Source organism: Rhea pennata, chromosome 3 (assembly GCF_028389875.1).
Source record: "Rhea pennata isolate bPtePen1 chromosome 3, bPtePen1.pri, whole genome shotgun sequence".
Classification (NCBI taxonomy): Eukaryota; Metazoa; Chordata; class Aves; order Rheiformes; family Rheidae; genus Rhea; species Rhea pennata.
The window spans coordinates 62,930,191-62,951,165 of record NC_084665.1 but is presented as its reverse complement, the minus strand read 5'-3'; the positions used below and the strand labels follow the sequence as shown (position 1 = coordinate 62,951,165).

The following is a 20,975-nucleotide window of genomic DNA, read 5'->3' as shown; positions in this document are numbered from 1 at the left end:
AAAAAACAAATCCACTGAAATGTCAGGGTGACTCAAGGGAATGCAAAAGTTATGAAGTGATACAATTCTGTGAACAGTGAAAAGAGAAAATGAAGTCATATCAACAGCTGGCCACAAAGGAACCATTCTGCCTGTGACAGGACAGGACAGAGTAACTGCTAAAGAAGGAGATTTTACTGGGGAAATAAAGAATTTTTCTCTGAGATGTTTAAAAATAGTTCTAAATATTTCTAAATAATTATTGCATTGCTTTTGCATTACCTATGATATAATGAGATTGTCCAAAGTTGGCAGAAGTTGTTGGTTTGCCTATCAGTGCATACATTTCAATATCTCTCAGTTAAAAAAAATTAATTTGATTTTCAGTCTTCTTAATCCTATAAAAGAAAAGCAAACCAAAAAATAGCAACATGCACTGGGCAATGTCTTCTGAAAAACAAGCAAAGATTGTTAGAGAAAATAACCAGAGATGAGCTTCTGGCCAGCAGTATATTTTGAAAGTGTTTTCTTTTATTTTTCTTAAGTTTTCATTTAAAATAAAAAACACATTGTTTTATATTTAATTTGAGACGTTCTTAGTAACAAGTCAGTAGCTAAACTCTTGCATCAGTTAGATAGCTTATTAACAACTCAAAGAAGTGCTGGCTCTTCACCAGCACACGTAGCAGGAAGCTTCAGCAATACTACACAGAGGTATACCTCCCTATGCCTTATTGCCACAATAGCATATTGGCACAAGAAGGTCACTGCTTTTATTTACTTTGTAAGCTGGCCAGCTTGGCTTCTGTAAGCAGTTCAGGCAATTGAAGCCATTTGATCATATGAACCTGTATTTCTCTCACTAGGAAGCTGCGAAGAGATTATCCATCAAAAATCCTGATGAACTTGAGCACAGCCCTGCTCTGTCTTAACCTGATCTTCTTGCTTGATGGCTGGATTGCATCATTTGACATAGATGGCCTCTGCATAGCTGTTGCCTCCCTTTTGCACTTTTTTCTTCTGGCCACCTTTACATGGATGGGACTAGAAGCCGTTCACATGTACATTGCTCTAGTAAAAGTATTCAACACCTATATACGGCGATATATACTGAAGTTTTGCATCATTGGTTGGGGTGAGTTCAGCAGATGCAATATTTGCATAGCATATATTTGAAATTATGCTGTATAGAAGATCTCTATAGATGCAGAGAAGAATCAAAACCAGGATAAAATTTCCTTCCCCACCTTGGGGAGCACCATAAATACTGAATATTGCTGAGACCATAGTTCCATAGTCTAATTTTGTGCAAATATCCTGTAGCTGCTATTTGCTCCCCACAGGAGCTTGCAGTCTGAGGAGGATCAGAGGGACCAGATAAACTAGTCTCACATTCCAGACAGGCCAGGATGGACGAGAAGAAACATTACTGTCATATCAAAGACAGAGAACTGCAGCAGTAGTAACTCCTGCAGTTACTATAGGAATCTTTGCATCGACTTTCAAAAAGCTTTGGATCAAGCCTGACATTTCTTGCCAAAAAAGCACAAAACCTATGGCAGAATCAGGAACAACTAAAATGTCCTGAGCTTCAACACAGTATTTAAGCCATAGAGGTATCTTGCCTGACTTAATCAGTGTACATTCTAGTGTTGAAATGCAAAATGTAGTACTGAAAAATAACTGTGAGGCTCAGGCAGCAAGGTTTTTAATCTTCATTTTTTTGTGTATTGGGAATCTCTGCCTTCTGCCTGAATGCATATATTCTGTTTGAAATAATTCCACACAATACAAAACCATTAACCTCATGACTAGAGCCGTGACCTCAGTCCAGCTGATAATTGATGTCTTTCCATTGGCAACTAGCATCCGCTTTGGCAACCTCAGCAGAGGACAAGGACTGAGTGGTAGGAAAAGCAAATTAACCTCTTCCCCTTTGAATCTCTTGTCATAGCAAGGATAAGACATGTAAATAGGGCATGCCAGGAAATGTACGTTTATTCTGCATGGGCTGTACCTCTGTGTGCATCGTTCTCTAGTTGTTTGTTATTTTCCCCAAATATTCCCTTCACTTTATTTATAAAAATGTATGTAGTTTACTTCATTTTTGGTACACTTCATTTTAGTGAAGGGTGTGTGATGTTATAAAAGAAAACACTTACATCTGAGGAAAAAAATAAAACAAAATTGTTGGTTCAAGTTCATGTTTGCCTCGTGCCTGATTAAGGGGCATCACAATATCTGAAAAAAATCATTCCAACTTAAAATTAAGTCTAATTCTTTTAATTGTTGTTAGTCTTTTTCTTACTTTCTTATGAGTGCCTCTGTGCAGGTGCAAATTTAACTTTGGATAATTAAGGGAGAATCTTTTACTTCAGTAAAATGTATTTTAGTATGTTTTACACTTTAGTATATTTTACTTATTTTATTTAGCACGACACTTTAGTATCATGTACTAAAATAGGATAGTAACCTTTTCTACATTAAAGAATATTATGAGACTTATTCACTAATGCTTATAAAGTACTCTGAAAGCTCTATACATTTGTACTTTTTGAAAAAATATTTATTTCCTTCTACTTCTCTATGCAGTTTTCTGACATAGATCTACCTCAGGATACTCTGTACTAAAGCAATACTGATGAAAGCATCAATAATTCACCTTTACGTGGTAATTTGGAAGGTTTAGGGGTTTTGAAAGCAAACTGCAAACTTTCTTGTGTTACAGGTTTGCCTGCTCTAGTGATAACGATTGTTTTAGCAAGTGCAAATACAAACGCAGGTCATGTATATGGCAAAGAATTATATGGCAAAGATGCTAACGGACAAGGAGGAGACGATTTGTAAGTATTTATTTTAATTAGTATTTACATTCTGCAAGAAATTTAGCATTTGCAGATTGCTTTGAGAAAGGCCTAGGTATATAAAACAAGCAAAGTGGACATGTTTGTCTTCTAAGTTATTTGTATCTGAAGTGCAGAGAAGGCTATGAGAAAAACTGGATGCAAGTCTGCATTACCCAATGCCATGGAAAACGCACCTCCAACAAAAGAATAATCCATAAGTTTTGTTTCACAGGAATAAAAATGCCAGTTTTGATTTATCTTAAATAAAAGCCGTATATTCTAAGTGACAGCAAGAAAGAAGTAGTATAAATATGTTTTCCTGTGTAAATAAAATAACCTTTTGTCAATGCAGGTCATTGGCTTTCACTGTTCTTACCTACATATCCAAATAATAATCTCTCTTCAGACCCTCAAATTCTTATATGACTGTTCGTTATCTCGTTTTCTGTGCCTTGCCTGGCAAAGCTTCATGATGATAAGTATATCATTGTGTATTTTTATTTAAGTACCATGGTAAGCATGCAAGCCATTTACTACTGGAAGAATAAGATGGATCTCTCAAATGGCTGACGGTCACATGGCTAGCTGAAAGGACTACATATTCAGCTTCTTCCTTAGAGTTGTTTGAGTTCTCCTCGAACTGCTCAAGTGGCAGACACTTGAGATCTTAGCACTGAAGATCCAAGCTTGCCTCTGGTGTGTGTATGTAGCCCATTATGTTACTACAGCAGCCTATGGCTCATGCTGATACCAGTGGTGAAGCTACTCATATCAAGCCTAAATCTTTCATGATGGGTTTGCAGTTCCCTGCATCTGAGGTTAGCTTTTCTATCTAATTAGTTTTAAAGTAAAATGAGATACAGGATACTGAGATACTAATATGACCCATAGTGTCTTATTGCCCCTGGATTTCATCCTATTTACAAATATAAAATGATTAAAGGTTTAGTTTGAAATTGCCACTCGGCAGCAGTGTATAGACATATTTGTAGTTATCTAAATAACTTAAGCAGGGGCTTGTTCATATTGTCTAAAAATGATCATATTTTTGTATCTTTTACAGCTGCTGGATCAAGAATAAAGTTGTCTTTTATGTGACTTGTGCTGGTTACTTTGGCATCGTGTTTCTGATGAACATTGCCATGTTTGTTGTGGTGATGGTGCAGATCTGTGGGAGGAATGGGAAAAGAACTAATCGGACCCTAAAGGAAGAGATCCTGAGGAATCTCCGTAGCGTTGTCAGCCTTACCTTCCTCTTGGGCATGACATGGGGCTTTGCCTTTTTTGCCTGGGGTCCGTTAACTCTCCCTTTCCTGTACCTCTTCTCAATTTTCAATTCATTGCAAGGTAAGCTGAATTTTTGTTCTATGAACAAACAATATTTAGGCTGTTGCTGTTTGGCGAGAAATTATGTCCAGTGATTTGACTAGAGAATTCAAATCCAAGTTCTCTGGATCTTCCCTTGATACTAAGACATCTAAAGTTTCCCCTTATATGGAATAATGGTACTGACCTCAAATGTTTTCAATGTCTTGGTTAAATTAAATAATGTTTCAAGGTCTTTCCAATAAAATGCCCTGTATTATAAATAGTGCTATTAATATCTAACAATCTGCAATGATCTCTGTTGATATAGATGCTGTATGACCTTCAACATTTCCTTTCACTGATTATAACAAATCTAGGAAGCCTCTTTCCTTAATTTATTCCTGTAGTGAATCTGTAAAGCTCATAACTATTTTCTTAAGGCATAAAAAGCCCGTAAAATAAATTTCAGTCCTGTTTTAGTGTGGAGAGATAGCACAGGGATATGTTATATGCTTTGATTCTTTAAGAAAAATCCAGTGACTGTTACAGTCTGCTTATTTCTGTTTCCTTTACTGAAATTTTGGATACTTTACCTCTCTAAAATAGTTCAGTAGTTCAGTTGTGAAAAATTTTGCAAATTATAATTGAACGATTATAAATTACAATATTATAGAGCTGACATTTATCAGAATTTCAGCTCTGAGCTGATTTGCTATATACCAAATGACATAAGAATCTCCACCTCCTCTTGGCCAATCCACTAGCAAAAACAACTAAAGATAAAAAGCAAAACCCAGGAATGTCATTGGAGGGGTGTGTATTATGGCACACAAATATTGAGAAAAGAACATTTTATTGGAAAAAATATAAAAACCAAAACCCAAGAGTGTCATTGGAGGAGCATGTGTTATGCCACACAAATATTGAGATAAATAAAGATCTGCCTAGGGTCAGCAAAATATCTTTCCATAATGGAAACAGTATTTAACTGCTACACTGTGTGGATTTCTATCTGTTACAGTTGAGATATATTTACTGTTCTAAAAGATTTATTGAGCTTTCTTGGAAAGAGAATAATGTTGCGGTTTTTGGTTTGGTTCAGGTTCAATGTAGAATGCTAGGCAAAATGGCAAAAAACGTCCGAATGTGATGTTGTTACTAAAGGCTTTTTTTCTAAAGGACAGATTCTGATATTCCCCTAGAAGCATAATGAAGTATTTGCTGTAATGTGTCAGTGTTAGATATTCAGAAGGGCCTAGAGAGACTAGAAAGTATGGGAAGATAATGAAAAGAGATTAAAACTCTGAAAAGCCTGTCGGGGTCAAATTCAACAAGTACTCTTTAATTAGAATTTTCAGTACAATCATTTAAGCTTGTATGTGCAGAGTGCACACACGGTTGCGTGCCAGTGCTTCGCTCTCTGTGGGGTAATAGCATTATTCAGTGGAAAATGAATATTTGGAAATCAGCTAAGGTAGAAAATGAAACCAAAACACCTTGACGACTAAACCCAATAGGAGGATGAACAATGAGCTTGCAGTATGTTTTGGCAGCAAAGATGAGGCACAGCAGACCTACAGGCACCTCATGTCAAACACCGGACTACAGTAGTCCTTTATGTGATAATGCTTACTGCTGTGTCAGAAAGAGCTGGGAAAGGTTAAAGAAACTCAGGGAAGAGAGTGTTTAAAATCACATATAACTTGTGCCCATACATCTAGCAGTAAGGGGATGGAATAGGGCAAAGAAAAATTTTGGATGCCTATCAGGAAGTGTTTCCCAGCTGTTGAAAGTAGTTTGATGTGGCAAGTCTGTCATTGGAATTAGCATGAGCTTAATTAGTGGAACTGTTAAAACTTTATAAGACAAAACTTCAGAATTCCCTGAAAAGCTGCTTCCAGCTTTGAGAGGCAAATGTAATAAGTGACATCTGTCTTCTGTTTCTGTGAGCTTTGGATCACATCCTCAATAAATATGGCTATTCCATTTCTCTAGTTCCTGAAAGCTGCACTAATGTTTTAAGCTATACGAGCAGCCTCCATCAACCTACTTTTCTATGTATGCCAATGCCGTGGAAAAGTAGGTTGCAGTAACTACTGGTGTTACTGTACTTTGCTTTTTCATCTACATAGGAAATGATTTTTCTCTCTTTGACGCTCAAGAGTAAAAATCTGGGAACATCTCTGGTTTTGGCTGCTTATTTTGTATATATGCCTGGGCAAGCCAAATACTTTTAAGTCAGAGCCAAGCTAGAGCAAAGCCTAGGGTCTGATTTGGCTCTGGGAAACAAAACCAAAGCTGTATTGCTAAAGCACATTGTAAACTTAATGAATAATGAAATACATATTAAAAAAATGCAGAGACCAAGCCCAGACAGGGCAACGGCAAAGTATTTAATGTGCTACATTTGTTTTTGTATTACTATAGACATGCACATTTTCTTTTTTTTACAGTTCAGAATGTTCCAAACTCTTACCACAATTTAATTAAGCATCAATTTAGTAAGTCTGTAGCAATACAAAAGTACGAAGAGGAACTTGTGGAGCACAAACAACTGCGTAACTTTAAGCATGTAAGAGCTGCTAGTGATTACATTGGAATTACTCTGTGCTTACAATGAAGCGCACACAGAAATATTTTACTAAATGGAAACACATTAACCAGAATTCAGGAGAGCTTACAGTAGTTCGAATTAAATTTGCAGTTCATTATAGGACACATTAAGATATGTTCATCTTTCCTAAATTGTACCTCTCAATTTTTTCCTATCTTGAAAAATTTTGCAAATATTGTATTTCATGACACAATATTTATTACCAAAAGGTACCAAAATTAACTGTTTTGGTTCTCTGATCTCAGTGGGCTCAGCTTGCCCTGAGTGTTGTAAGGAGATACCAGTCCTGTTCCCTGATAAGCGTTCATGCAAAATTATACCTCAGGGCTTTGGAGGAAAGAGAATAGTTTTATGATTTAGATCTGTATTTTCTAAGCTTGATACTGCCCTGGTCTTCTACCAGCTGAAATATAGCAGGCATTGGCATATGGAGCTGTATGTGATCAGAGCAGGGTAACAAGCTTAGAGAACATCACTAAACCATGTTTGCCCACATTATGTAGCATTTATTCTCTTTTAAGATGTAATCGTGAGGGATATGGCTTTAAGATTTTGCTCTCAGGTGTTCAGCCTCAGCTTGGCTCTTTCCCAGTGAATAAAAGTAAGTAAAACAAGAACAGGCCAAGCCAGAGAAAGATGGAAGATTGCAATACTGGTGCCTGCCTGGGAATGGCCAAGAGCATATTATAATTCAAACTTCTATATTTAGCCTTAAAGTGTCTTTGAAGAATGATGAAATCATACCATATGCCCAACTGAAGCCTTGTTTGCCACGTGATAGATGCCCATTTTCTTCCTTGAAAATAAAAATTATACATTTGCAAGCAAAAAATGAAATCTACAGCAATATTCTTAAACATATTGTTTGCAATTGCATGTACAAACCAGATAATCTTCTTCAGAAATAAATAACTGCATACCTAATCAATACTTCTGAGCATTCATTACTATTTTCATAATCATTTCAAGTACACGCATGTGATGCATGTAAATCCAGTGTTCTTTTTCTGTGCATCTATTTAATGCCAATTTCAAGCCTTCAGATTTAAAAAAATATAGCACAATTTTGTAGATTTGGAATAGGAGGAGTTAAAAGTATCATCTTTCTATAAAATAGTATCTGCATTTAGTTTTGTAGTCTAGTTCTCGCAGTCCTTTTGGTTGCAAAATTTTCATTTATTCCAAAGACAAAACCTTCTAATTATTTTTATCTAAGCCAAAAAATAATTAAAAGATCCACACCGAGCTGGATCTAAATCAGCAGTGCCAGTGAAAGGGGCTCTATTCTCTCCCTTCTAATATTCCAGACACATGTATTACAGCTAGAGGATGAGATAACTTTAATTAACTTTAGTACCTATTAAATGAGACATGCAGATAGATGACAATAAGAAGACTTGAACATGATTTTCCTTTGATTTCCTTTTGTAGCATTGTTTTAGATTTGTAGCAGATTGCATTTTACTTAATCTGTTTATCCATTTAGAAATATATGCTTTATTTGCTATTTATTCACTTTTGTTGCAGGTTTGTTTATATTTGTTTTCCATTGTGCTATGAAAGAAAACGTGCAGAAACAGTGGAGGAGACACCTCTGCTGTGGCAGATTCCGACTGGCAGATAATTCAGGTAAAATACTTTCATGGCTCCACTCCTTAGATGGTGGAATAGTCTGAAAAAGTCCAGGTGAAGAGCGTGCTATTTTATTCTTCCATGTAACACAATTTAGGGCACACATGTGGAAAAGCAGAGTATTAATAGGCTATCACTTCACTTTATTAATAACAATTGCCAAGGGACCTTTCAGATATCACTTCATAAAAAGTCTCAAGTCCTCACTTTAAGTTTTCCACTGAAGGCAGCTGGTAAAATTTGTAGTGCTATGAGCATGGTTTTGGAAGGCCCTGTAGACTCCCTGCAAAATCGGAAAACATTAAGTCAAAGTCCAAAGGTTCAAATTCTGTCATTCAAAGTCAGTCTTACTCCCTTTCTCCCGCATCCCACAATGACGAACTTGTGGACTATTAGATCGAAGTAGGAGTGGTTCTTAAAGGGCAGATAGAAATGCTCCGTAGTCTTTTGCCTTATCTTCACCTTTTCAAATGATTCTGTCCTTCATCATGTAAATCTGAGAGAGCATTAGGGACTTGAAAACATAAGAAATTTCTTTAGCAGAAGCTTAAATTGGTGTCCACCTTTATCTATGATTCTCAGAGTGCAAGGAGAGCGCTGCTACAGCTGTCCTTTGCAGCAAATAAACAGTTGTTTCGGATACTTTATTGTAGAGTACAAACTCCTGTACCTTTGGCCATCTTAGATTGCATTAGGCTCCTGCGTTTAGGCACATGAATCCTGCTTTGCTATGTGATGTAAAGATTTTGGAATTCATAATTCTTGCTCATACAGTTCTTCGACCAGGGTTTCTACCTATAGTTGATGTAAAGGAGCATAACCTCTTTGCCTAGTCAGGTAGACCAAAGTACCTTCCATAACAACAGTGCTCCAAGTACTTGCTGTGTCCTTTCTCTGTTGGTTTTGAAGGGCTGTTTCAAGGTTTTAAGTAACTGCTTTTCCATGAAGAATTATGTTTTCTCTTATTTTGTTTTGTTTTTACAGTGCTAGTAAGGGAATGCATTCTTATTGTAAACAATGAAATATTTATGCTTTCACATTATTTTAAGAAATCTTGACTTGTGATCTCAAAGAGTTAATGTGAATTAGGAAAAAAAATATTTTGGTCAGGCATCCACATTATTTCATACATTTAGTTTCCATGAGGTACATGCTGTAACTCCTGGACTGGAAAACATAGATGGATAAAATTATTTCCAGATTTTTATGCTGCTGTTGGGCAGCCTTTCGGGATGATAGAAATAAAAACCTGAAGGATTCGAGTGTTTCAGTGATGTTACTTAATGGGCTGTCATTACACCCAGTGCTAACTGGCCCACCACCAGCAGCTGATTTTATTCTAAGTGAACATCAAACTATTAGCAGACAGAAGAGTGCAATATAAGTCAAATGTGATCTTAAATCCTTATCCGTCTGAAATAATGTTATAATATACATGTTATAATAAAGCAAAGCAATAGCCAAAACCCTACAACATTGTCACAGCTAGATCAGAAATAGTAATCTACATCCTATTGCAGTTATTCAGGATAAAATCCTTATCTTCTTATAAACCATAGCTTGAGTGACCCATGTGTCTTCTCTGCATTTCTCTGAGTTTCACTGCAGTACAATAAATTAGAATGGTAACAGCAACAGTAGGACTAATGATGAAACTGCCTGTACCTACCTGCAAGTATGTATTGCAGAAATAGTTAGATACATGTATTCTGCGTGATACTGGTATTGGGGCACTTGTGGTGAGTTTTTCAGTGTCAGTTTTCCCCCAGAGGTTTATCGGTATTAGTTATTTAAATTAATTTTAGAAACTACTTCAGTGTAAGAGTCTGTTGTGATAATGATTCAGACAAAACTCTTCAAACATGAACTACTAAATAACTATTATTATTCATTATTATTAATAACGCACTGAATTCTAAAACCTACAGCAACAAGTGCAAATCCACTAATATGTAGGAGCTCTACAGCAGCAGATCAAGCCCTCAAATGATAAGGCCTCTGTAAACGCCCCTGTCCAACCCTTTAGATTTCTCTGGTTAGATGATGAAATTTAGCATCCTTATACTGCTATAGATCCTCACTGCTCTCCTGCTTCCTGGAGAGCCGGGTCTTTCTAAAGTTCTGCCATCCAACCAAAGTATTGTTAAAATGTTAGAAATAGAGCCATCAATTTTAACTACTCCAGTAAACAGCAAAGTAAATAAAATTGGAAAAATTGTTTTACTTCTTAAGAAATCAAAAGGCTTTCTGACAGGAAACAGACAAATTGTGTGTTATAAGCAACATTAAGAAATGCATCTCATACTTGGAATGTTCATAATTCATAAAAAATGGCATTTAGTACCTACAGTAATTAATTGCTTAAAACTTTTCAACCATTTTTAGATTGGAGCAAGACAGCAACCAACATTATAAAGAAGAGTTCTGATAATCTTGGGAAATCCTTATCCTCTAGTTCCATTGGCTCCAATTCAACCTACTTAACGTCCAAATCAAAATCTACCACAAATACATATTTGAAACGAAACAGCCATACAGGTGAGTTATACTACAACACGGTGCATTTTGGAATATTTACTTTGATGTTAAATGTACATTAGTGACCCAAAAGTTAACATGAGAAAATTTCACTAATTTGCATAAATTCAGTATTTTAAAAATGTTATTGTTTACTAAGACTCTCAACCTAATATACAGTACATCCAGTGTATAGTTCTGATCTGTGTATGTTCCTGTCCTAAAAAGTATTTGTAATAAAAGAAAACCTTACTTTACTTCTCCTATGACACTTTCATCTCTTTGGTTAGAGGAAGAAAAATTTTATCCCACTGTAAACACATAGAAACCAAAGCACAGAGGTGGCATTTCTGGCCCGAAGTAGCATGAAAACTTGCATAGAAATCAAGTTTTCTGAATCTAACTCCACAGTTTATTCACTCAGCAAAACTGCTTCCATTTAACAGTAACACATTTACAGGAGAGAGACAAATGGAAGCTACTTGCAAATTAATACTGTGTTCCCTGAGTATACACTGTTTTTCCCTGCCACAAATAGCATGCCATATTTACTGTTTATCTATTGAGATGTCAGTGGTCTAATAAAAGGCATTATCTGTATTTCACTCTCACCAAATAAAAATTTGCTTATTTTAAGAACACTTTAAAAGTGCACAAAAACAGGGACGGGGATGTTTTGCAAGTCTGTTTGCTTATGACTGAAATAATATTTCAGAAAAGCACTTGAATAGCTTATGAAGTAGTTTTTGGATCTTTGTTACCAGGTTTTTGTTAACTCATGTTTTCATGAGTATCATACTGTATAGTCATGTAACATATTGTCACAGAATTATTGTCTAAAACAAAATGAAATTAACATTTGCACACGTCTGTAACCCAGAGAGATTTATTTGCTTGCTTTAAAGTATTTGTTAGAAACGCTGTTTTAAATATGAAATATATGAATTTATTGGAAGGAAAGTTCCATTATTTTTTTAAGATTAAATTATTTTCAGAAATCCCCCAGGTCTCATTTCTGATGCTTCAGTCTCTTCTGATTCCAGGAAATGTCTTCCTGGTTTTCTTGCTGCTCGTTACCTGGTTCACTTAGGCACACAAAATTCCTTTGTGTAGAATTCCCGTTTTGGGGGAGCAGTATATAGTTATTTTATTTGGCTGCAACCCCTAGCTAATATTCAGGGCCTCCATTAGCATGAGGAGTTATGCGTAAATCTTTTTTTGCTTACAGAGAACGTACATGAATTACATTTGCCCTGAATACAGTGAAAATCAGCAGTGTATCAGAAATTCCCTGGCGTACCACTTCACCAAGCTTTACGCCTAGGGAGTTTCCTCTCGGGTTTCTCAGCCAGGGCTGCTCTCGGCTGGCTTCTCCCCCTCCCTGGTGCTTCTCCTGCTGCCCTCTCCGTTTGGATGTGCCACGTGGCTCCAGGTGCCCTAAGTAATAAGCAGTCGTCAGCTCTCTCTCCTGTAAAAGGGCATTTCTAGCAGCAGTCTTCCACAAACAGCATGTGTAATATTTCACCATTCACAATGCTACTATTAATTTAATAGCAATTTTAATTTAACATGTAATCAATGTGATAAATTACATCCCTCTACCGTCCTTTCAAAAATGTCAAATGAGCTAGCTGAGAGCATTACGCAGTGTGCCTGTGGCGTGTCCCTCGTTCTGTGTACGCTACAGCGGACAGAGACTTCCCATTCACACTAGTGGCAGCTGAATGTTTACATCCTTGGCATTGTGACTGAAGATTAAAATGTGCTTAAATGTTTTGTTGGGCTCAAAGCTTTTTATCAGTCTGAATATTAAAGTGATTTAGTGCTAGGGTTTTTGCAATGTAGTATTGAATCAAAGCAACAAGACAGTTCCAGATAGTAAGATTTAAGTAGCGGAGAGGGGGGGGTCAAAGTTCAGAAAGTGCCCATAGATTTTCCACAAAAGCAGTGAGCTTAAGCCTATGCATAAGTTAGTTCCTAAAATGGATTTTAGTTAGCAATGTAATCGTAACTTGCAATGTATTCTTTTAGTGGACAGTAAGACAATACCACAGTTTTCTATACATTTTTTAAATTTTATTACATTTTTCTTTGATCTCTGAAAACGTACACTTTACTGTGATACTCTAAAGGAATTTTTAGTGAATTTAGGTTTTCAAATACTTACATATCTTCTGGCAGTGTTAAAATAATAGAAAATAATTGAGATAGATTATTCTGATTTTTAATCAAGCTGAATTTCTCATCGTGATGTCTTAGCTAAAGTATAGGAAAATAATGTAATAGCTACATGTTTTGGCAGCTCTTGTTAAAACGGTTGTAATTTGTTCCTTGGAACTGACACAGGCATTCATGTGTTTGTGGTATAGATAATGTCTTCTAAGGCCATTTCCTCATCAGTGGTGGAACATTACAGGTAAAGTGAGACTCGCTTTTGTCAAATGCATGGTTTGAGCAGGGTGGAGGGATGCCAGTTGCATGATGTCCTAATTGACACAAAGGACTTTGCTAATCAGGAGCACTGCTTGTTTCTCACTATTACCTCTTGTGTCGTTGGTGCTGAGCCTGCACTTTAAAAGGATAAGCGTGCTTCAAACTCTGGTTGCGTGCACTCTGCATGGGGCATGAAGCATTTGAAAGATACCATTTTGGGAAACGGACCATGTCCTGATGTTAATGTCCACATAAAGTAATCTAGGGAGAAGAAATTAAGTTGAAACACCCATACATAATACATATTAAAAAGCAAAAACAATCATCTGATTGATTCCTAGAAAGATGTTGAATGTTTAAGGAGCTACTACAGAAATTTTAAAAAATACTGTATTTCTATTTGACCTATAGCTATTATGGAATTTAGTCCTCTAGCCATTGGTTTTCCATATCCAGTCACAGCCAGACTGAATCTGAATGACAAACTCTGTATGTCTGAAAGCCATACAGTGAACTATCAGTTGAATGTATAATGCAGTAACTGGGATGCTTGTTGTGGACAGAAGAAATCACTTTGACATCTTGTGGCACTACTGTTTGTAAAACAGACACAAACTCCTCATAGGTAGTAGTTAAATATGTAGCACTTTTATAAATTGGAAATTAGTTTCATTTCTACACAGAATTTGGTGATACAGCTCCCGTTTACTACACTACAATTCTAACCCTCTGCTCTGGACTGAAGCCCATTGAGCTAAAAAAAAAAAAAAGAGAGAGAGAGAGAGCAAGAGAGCACCAATGATTTCGAAGGACTTATAGTTCCATTGCATGCAAATTTCATAGGTGTTATTTAGCAATGTAATGATGTCATGTAAAAAGAAGTGAGGCATTTCAGTAATCTGTCCTGAAGACTAAGAATTAGCTTTTCATCTTTGTAATAAGATATTCAATATGTAGAAAAATACATACTCAAAATATAATACCGTTGGCTAGTAAATACATGCATTTGAAAGGTACAGAGTACCCAGCAGTATGATAGTGGACATGGAGTTACTTGCTGCGATTCATGGACATTCATGCGTGCTTTAAAAAAAATCATTCTGATATGTCTTAACATGCCTGTTTCTTGTTTCCTGGGTGAAGCTGTTTTGATTTCTCACTCTGCAATGCATTCCTCCTTCATGCATCATTTGATACTGCAAATCTCTTCTGTGGCTTGATTTCTGGGTGGGTGAGAGGAGAGATTACTTTTCTGTTTTGTTTTATTTAGTAATTCATTTCTATAAGAAAAGTTTTTTATGAAATCATAGTATGAAATAATGTATGAAACAATATGCTAATTCCTTAAATGATCCAAGAAATTTTCAAAGCTGATTTTGACAAATTCTATTAAATAACTGTCAGAAATGCCACTTGTAGAAAACATCGCTTCAGAGAATCCTCTTCTTACTGTCAAAGCTTGCGATGGTCCAAGCCTTGCTCGGGTTACAGGAATTAATTCCACCCTTACTCGCTACCGTGGAAGCGATAGAAGGCTCCTTAAGACGATATACTAAAGCAAAAGGGATGCTCGCTTTCTCGTTGCTTGCTACGTGAGCTCTACCTACTGACCGGTCTGAGAACAGCAGCCCTGTCCTCTGCAGCAGCCTCTCCCAGCTCAGCCCGAGAGGAGGGTTTTTCTGGGGGGCCTATGAAGAAGGCTACTAGGCTCGGGCTTGTTGGTGTGCCAGCGGCCATGAGGCATCCTTAAGAGCTGTCCTGAGTAACTTCAAGGGTAGGACGCAGGTCACAGGTTTTGAGGCTTTTACTGTAGGAAGCAGGGTACCCTTGTTTGTTTTTCTAGCTAATGATGGAAAACAGGCAAGCATAAGATGTCAGGCATAATGTGGATGTCTGAAAGAGGATTTGAAAATGCGCTCTGGAAATGCCTGCTTTTCTCCATTAGCTCTGAAGGGAGCCTGGATTGCTAACTAACAGTAAAAGCAAAATACTTTCTTCTTTTATGTAGATCCTGAAATATATCTGGTTCATCTCTGCAAAAGGGAGATAAACATTTTTTGATAATGTTGAGTGTGCCTATCAGAAGTGCCCTAGGCAACATCAGAAACAGGAAGGTCCATATCTTTTCAATAACTAAAAGAGAAAATTTGAAGACTGAATTGCCTTACTTCTTTTTCCCTTCAGTTCCATCCTTGGTTTGTAGTATATGAATTCTGAAATGATAGCAGTTTTTCACATTTCATTCCCTTAATCATTCAGCTTGTATTCTCCACATTGTGGAAAAGTCAAAGTGTAAAGTTTAGACCAATTTTAATTCTGATTGTCTGATTTAAGGTGCAAGTCATCTTTTCTTACATTCTGTGATTATTTCTGTGCTTAGATTGTAATTTTCACAGTGAAATAATTACATTTGTTTGCTATCATTTTCCACTACTCTGTTGTGTGGAGATGTGATTTAGCAGATGTTATGGAAGCCACTCCTATTCTAGTGATACTGAAATATTTTAATTCGTAAGATTCAAAGTATGAACAGTAGGAGTCAGTTACACTTTCGCAAAAGAACAGAGGGGTTAAACTCAAGAGAGACCTGAGCAGAGACTAAAATTCTAGCCATTTAGGTTAAAATATGTTGAATTTAGGCAAAAGCTGGATTCTGAAAAGAATTTAGAAAAAATAATGCCAAGCCAAAAAGTGGTTTGCTGGCTTTCAGGGCAATAATTTCATTCAACAATAATGATAACTGAAAGCATAGCTGGGTGGAAGTGACACATCTCTTAAACTATGAGTTTGCTTAAGAAGTTTTAACCTCTTGCTGTTGCTTTTTCCTCTTCCTAGAAAATATATTTGTTGACAAACCATCTTCAAAATTTACCCAAGAGGATGGAGAACAAACATCAATCATCCCTGTCCATCAGGTTATTGACAAGGTCAAGGGGTACTGCAATGCTCACTCTGACAACTTCTATAAAAGTATCATCACGTCCGACACATTTAGTCACAGCACAAAGTTCTAACTGGACTTCTGATTTTTTGAACCAAAGCAAGACAACAAATCCTCATGGAATTGAGAATAATGAAGGAGAGATTCATCTGTCATATAATGTGACCTGTTTAGTTATTTTTCCCAGTTTATAATGTTATTCTATTAACAGCTTCCATCTGAGGACCAATTTCTCTACCCTTTTACTGTTTGGAAAATGACAATTTTCCACCATGATATTGAGCTGTTTTGAAATGAGTGCCAGCCAACATGATACCTGGACAGCTAATTGCGATCCTATGTAAATATTTTTAAGACTGAAAAAGAGCCACAGGCCTAACTCTGAATTATGTAATCCAAACAGAAGCAAGTCTTGGCTTTTGGAGAAAATAGCAGACATCCTGCAGTACAAGCAAGCTCTTTCTGAACAGTTTACTGATGATCTTTTTCTTTTGAAGAAAATGGATTTGCCATACTACACTTATTAAAGTTCTTGCTTCTTGACTATTCTTTTTTGTAAGGACTATTTTAAACAAATTCTGACTAAGAAGACCTAATCATGCAAATCTTGCTTACCAAAACTGTATGTGCTGTAAATTCAGGCTATTTTGTATTCATGTGCATGGCTAGCTAAGATGTGCTGGGTAAGAAAGATGTGCAGGTTGCTAATAACTCTTTTGAAAATTTTAAGCCCATTTATATGTATGGAAACAGTGGATTGATGCAGAACAAGCAAACAGGTAAGTCCAAAGTTTACAAAAAGTCGTGCTTCAACATTCATTGATCGGTGTGTATGAAAGATGGCATCTCCCATTGCAATATACAGTGTCTGTGCCAATGTGCACAGTCCTGTGCTTAATGCTTCTTTTCACTAAACAAAATAGAAAACATTTCCCTATATGTAGACATAAATATACACCTAAATCTCTCTCCACACATGTTTTTGTAATGATGCACATGTTAAATATTTCAGAGGAGACCACAATGTGGAACACTGACAATCTAAAAACCATGAATGGTGCTAAAAATGAAAATGTTGGATACCAGATGGACGCTCTGTAAGCCCATGGGTCCATTTGTCACTTTCTGTACATCCAGTATGTTGTATGCATAGCCACTGCCCTCGAATGGCCTTGCAACATGAGAAGAATGTGGGGATTGCAGTACATTTCCTGATGATGAATAAATGACGTCTTTCTTGGCACTTCATGTATCGATATTATCACCTCTCCTGCCCCCCACTGACTGACTGGATCAAGACTGCTGAAGGCACAGTGTCAAACAGTGATCAGGCAACATTAATGAATTTTGTTTTACTATTCTGTATGCATAACTACATGGAGTTTTGTGTGTGTGCTGAGGGTAGACAAGAATATGAAGTTCTTGCTTGTTTTGGTATCTATAAGTTTATGACATGTTAGCACACAACGATGTCTGCCAAAAGTGCATGTCTCAAGTAGTGTGTCTCCTCACATGCCAGGCTTTATAAAAATTTTAACTGTACATGTCAATGAAAGCATGAGCCAAAAAATCAAAGGTATTTTCAAATATGTTAGCAAATAATGTCTGTAATGGAAATGTTCATCTTTCAAAAAGGCCATTTTTCACCAAAGCATTTTTAGCCAAATATTTGATTAGTTGTGTTCAGAAGGTGGCCAGAAAGTTATGCTGTGAGATTTTCAGTTTCCAAGCAGGTGGATGTTCAGTGATTTGGGATATGGATTTGTGCCTTTCTCTGCTCTTTGCATGCGCTCTTGTGTGCAGAGATCATTTAATGCTGTGACCGCACAAATGGAGTATTTTCCCTGGCTACAAACACTTTGTTTGCTGAAAGAGAAGTATGTTCTAATTGTAGTCCGTCCAAGAATACTGCTGTTGCTACAAATGCCTTTAATGAAACCTCAGTCTTTATAACTGCAAATACTTACATGATGGTGTGAGTGAGAGTTAGCCCTATCTACTTCAAATACAATTATTAATGGGAATTAATGTTTTCTGATATTTTTAATAAGGGGGGAAAAATATGGAAAGATTATGTACCAGCATTTACTGAATTTTATATTTTATCATCCCACTTGCTTAACTACTGTAGATAATAGTGTTCACATAGCAGCTTACTGTGAGATTTCTACCTGATTAAGGTGTTCAGAAGTGAAGACAAATAAAAACCAAACATTCCTGGAAAATGAGGAATTAATAAAGCATAATAAATCAATAAATATAAATAAAAAACAAACACAGTATCTTGACTGAAGCAAGGCTGTTAGCTAACTATCAGTTTAATGTACAGCTACCTATATTTTTGCTGAATTAAGATTTTTTTTTACTACCATGTAGTAATCTTAAACTGTCTGTGTCAGTTAGATGCTCTTGAGTGCTCTCAGTTCTCCAGTGTAAAGCTTTGACTTTGTAGTTGACGTGCTGTAACCTCCCTTGTATATATTTATTTATTTGTGAGGTTAAATATGTCAAAATATATTTAGCTCTATAATGTCTGTTCTTGTTACTTTAAAAGTAAGCTTCTCCTTTATCATAGAAGAAGAGGGAAAGAATAATTTCATATATATGCTTTTTCCAAACACCTTGTGAAACAATTTACTGTAGTTCTTTTACAAGTATGAGGAAACATGTCAGTGTAATTTGTAATACTAGTCAGTGGAATATAGTGTAACAGATTTAAAGGTGGACTAAAGTGGAAAGAACCATTTTCAAATAAACATTCTGGATATTAGTGTTCCAAATAATTAAAGTCTTTTAATAGTGAATGGTTGATTTTTTTTTTTCCTTTTTAGTGTTGTGTGGCAAAAATTACTTAGTGGAACTCTGGAAAATAGTCTTGTGTTTATTAAGTATGTGAGGCGGGTACGTGTGTAGCCAAAATGTTGGAAATAAATGTGCAAGACTTGTCTCCATCTCATCAGAGGAATTCATTTTGCAGAAAACACTTTACCCTTTTGTGATTATCTCAGTGCTAGGTCTAGTGATCTGAACGTTAGGCAACTTCATTTATTTATGGTTGCAGTTACATCTTAACACTGAAAGGAAAGGAAAGGCAGCAGAATAACAGACAATATATTGGGATGATATTTTAAAAGTATTACAAATTTATAAGTTCAGGATAAACTCCTAAAACTCAGGAATTATTTCTATTTATGTGTTTTCTTCCAGCTGAATTTAGTTCCTCATTATCAACAGCAGGATTTAACTTGTAATCGCGTTTTGACTGATCACAGTTAAAATATTTTAGTCAGACAGTTACTTGACTAAATATACACACTAATGTAAAAACATCAAATATAACATATTAATGGCCTACTTTTAAAAGTTTACCTTTAAAAAGCATGGAAATTTGTTAAATGCACCAGATCTGCTTACCTATCTTTAAGCCTCATTATAGAAAATGTAGAAAATACGATGATTTAGTGGTAATATTTTTAGAAAGCAATCAAGATAAAACATGGAATAAGAGATATTTATTAATGAGGCTGCTGGGTGTGTCTCTGGACTGTACATCCATGCGGACAGGAAACGCTACTCTTGGGCTTCATGCCTTGAACTGTGTGGGAAGACCCTCCTAAGGGAAGGAGCTCAGTTTTTTCAAGTAGGATCTTGGCAGATACTGAACTCGTAAGGAGTTTTGCAGCCTTTGGGGGTGGATTTATTTTTCTCCTCATTTCATCACTTTTAAATATCAAGAACAATTTTATTTTAATCCTCTACTGTTAACAGCTTCCTACTGTAACCAATTGAGTTACATAAAATGGCACCTCATTTTGTTACTTTTGAAAGGCTGATCTATAATCAGACACATCTATGCAAATACCAGAATAACTCCAAAGTTAGGGGACAGCAGTATATCATTCACGGAGCCATCATAGAAAGTTGTTATTTATTTACTGCTTATAAATGTGTATGAGTATTACATGGATCAGGGAATTAGGGCAAAGGGCTTAGAAGGTAAGGTCAGGAAACCTAACCATGCCACCCAGTTTGTGGAGCAGTGCAGTACTACAGCTGCTGGTGTACTAGGTGGCATCCCACTTCACCCTCTCCTGAGCCAATTTTGGCCACTCTCCATTTAATTTGCAGAGCTCCTGGCTATATGATGGCACTCCCATCCACAGGACAACCATTTTTTGCAGTAGTAGGGAAAAGGCTGCTGCCAAGGTCGTCTCTGCACCCTCTCATGCTTTCAGCAGCATTTCTGGCCCCATCCTGCTGACTGGCAATGGAGGGAGGTCACTGGAGAGCAGAGAGCCAGGGCTTTCTGTGGGCCTGTGAATCAAAATTAGTATCTTTAACTCTCCAGATTTAAGCTGAAGATCTGCCACAGTTCAAGGCAGCAGTTCCAGCACTTCCATGCTCAGAGGCTAACGTAACCATAGTATCTGCGCAGTACAAGAAGACCATAATGCCCCCCACAATGAAAAATGTCTGGCACGGTTCAAGTACCACACCGGAAATAGCTACATAAATCTCATGGAGACCTCTTCTAGAAAGCTAGCACTTCCTCAAATATGTCTGCTTGCTCAAAGCCAGTACTGCTACAATTCTTTGATTAAGTACAGATTTGCTGCTCCTGAGGTATGCATTTTGCGGTGATGTCCGTATGGATTACGTAACCACAGCTGTCTGACAGAGATTTTAATGCTGCAGCTTTTAGGAG

At 36.6% G+C, this 20,975-nt stretch overlaps 1 protein-coding gene across 3 annotated transcripts in view; it reads left to right on the top strand.

The window, feature by feature from the left end:
- ADGRG6 (adhesion G protein-coupled receptor G6) overlaps positions 1-19,201 on the top strand; it is a 114,164-nt gene extending 94,963 nt beyond the window's left edge. The window contains exons 19-25 of one of the 3 annotated variants that reach the window (XM_062573749.1): positions 846-1,114; positions 2,708-2,822; positions 3,889-4,172; positions 8,275-8,376; positions 10,765-10,917; positions 13,266-13,312; positions 16,165-16,245. In XM_062573749.1, the coding sequence (XP_062429733.1) occupies positions 846-1,114; positions 2,708-2,822; positions 3,889-4,172; positions 8,275-8,376; positions 10,765-10,917; positions 13,266-13,279 (937 nt within the window). In that variant the 3' untranslated portion in view covers positions 13,280-13,312; positions 16,165-16,245. Of the gene's footprint in view, positions 1-845; positions 1,115-2,707; positions 2,823-3,888; positions 4,173-8,274; positions 8,377-10,764; positions 10,918-13,242; positions 13,313-16,164 lie in introns of those variants that run through there. The other 2 variants (XM_062573747.1, XM_062573748.1) reach the window with 2 other exon arrangements.
- The last annotated feature ends 1,774 nt before the right edge of the window (positions 19,202-20,975 follow it).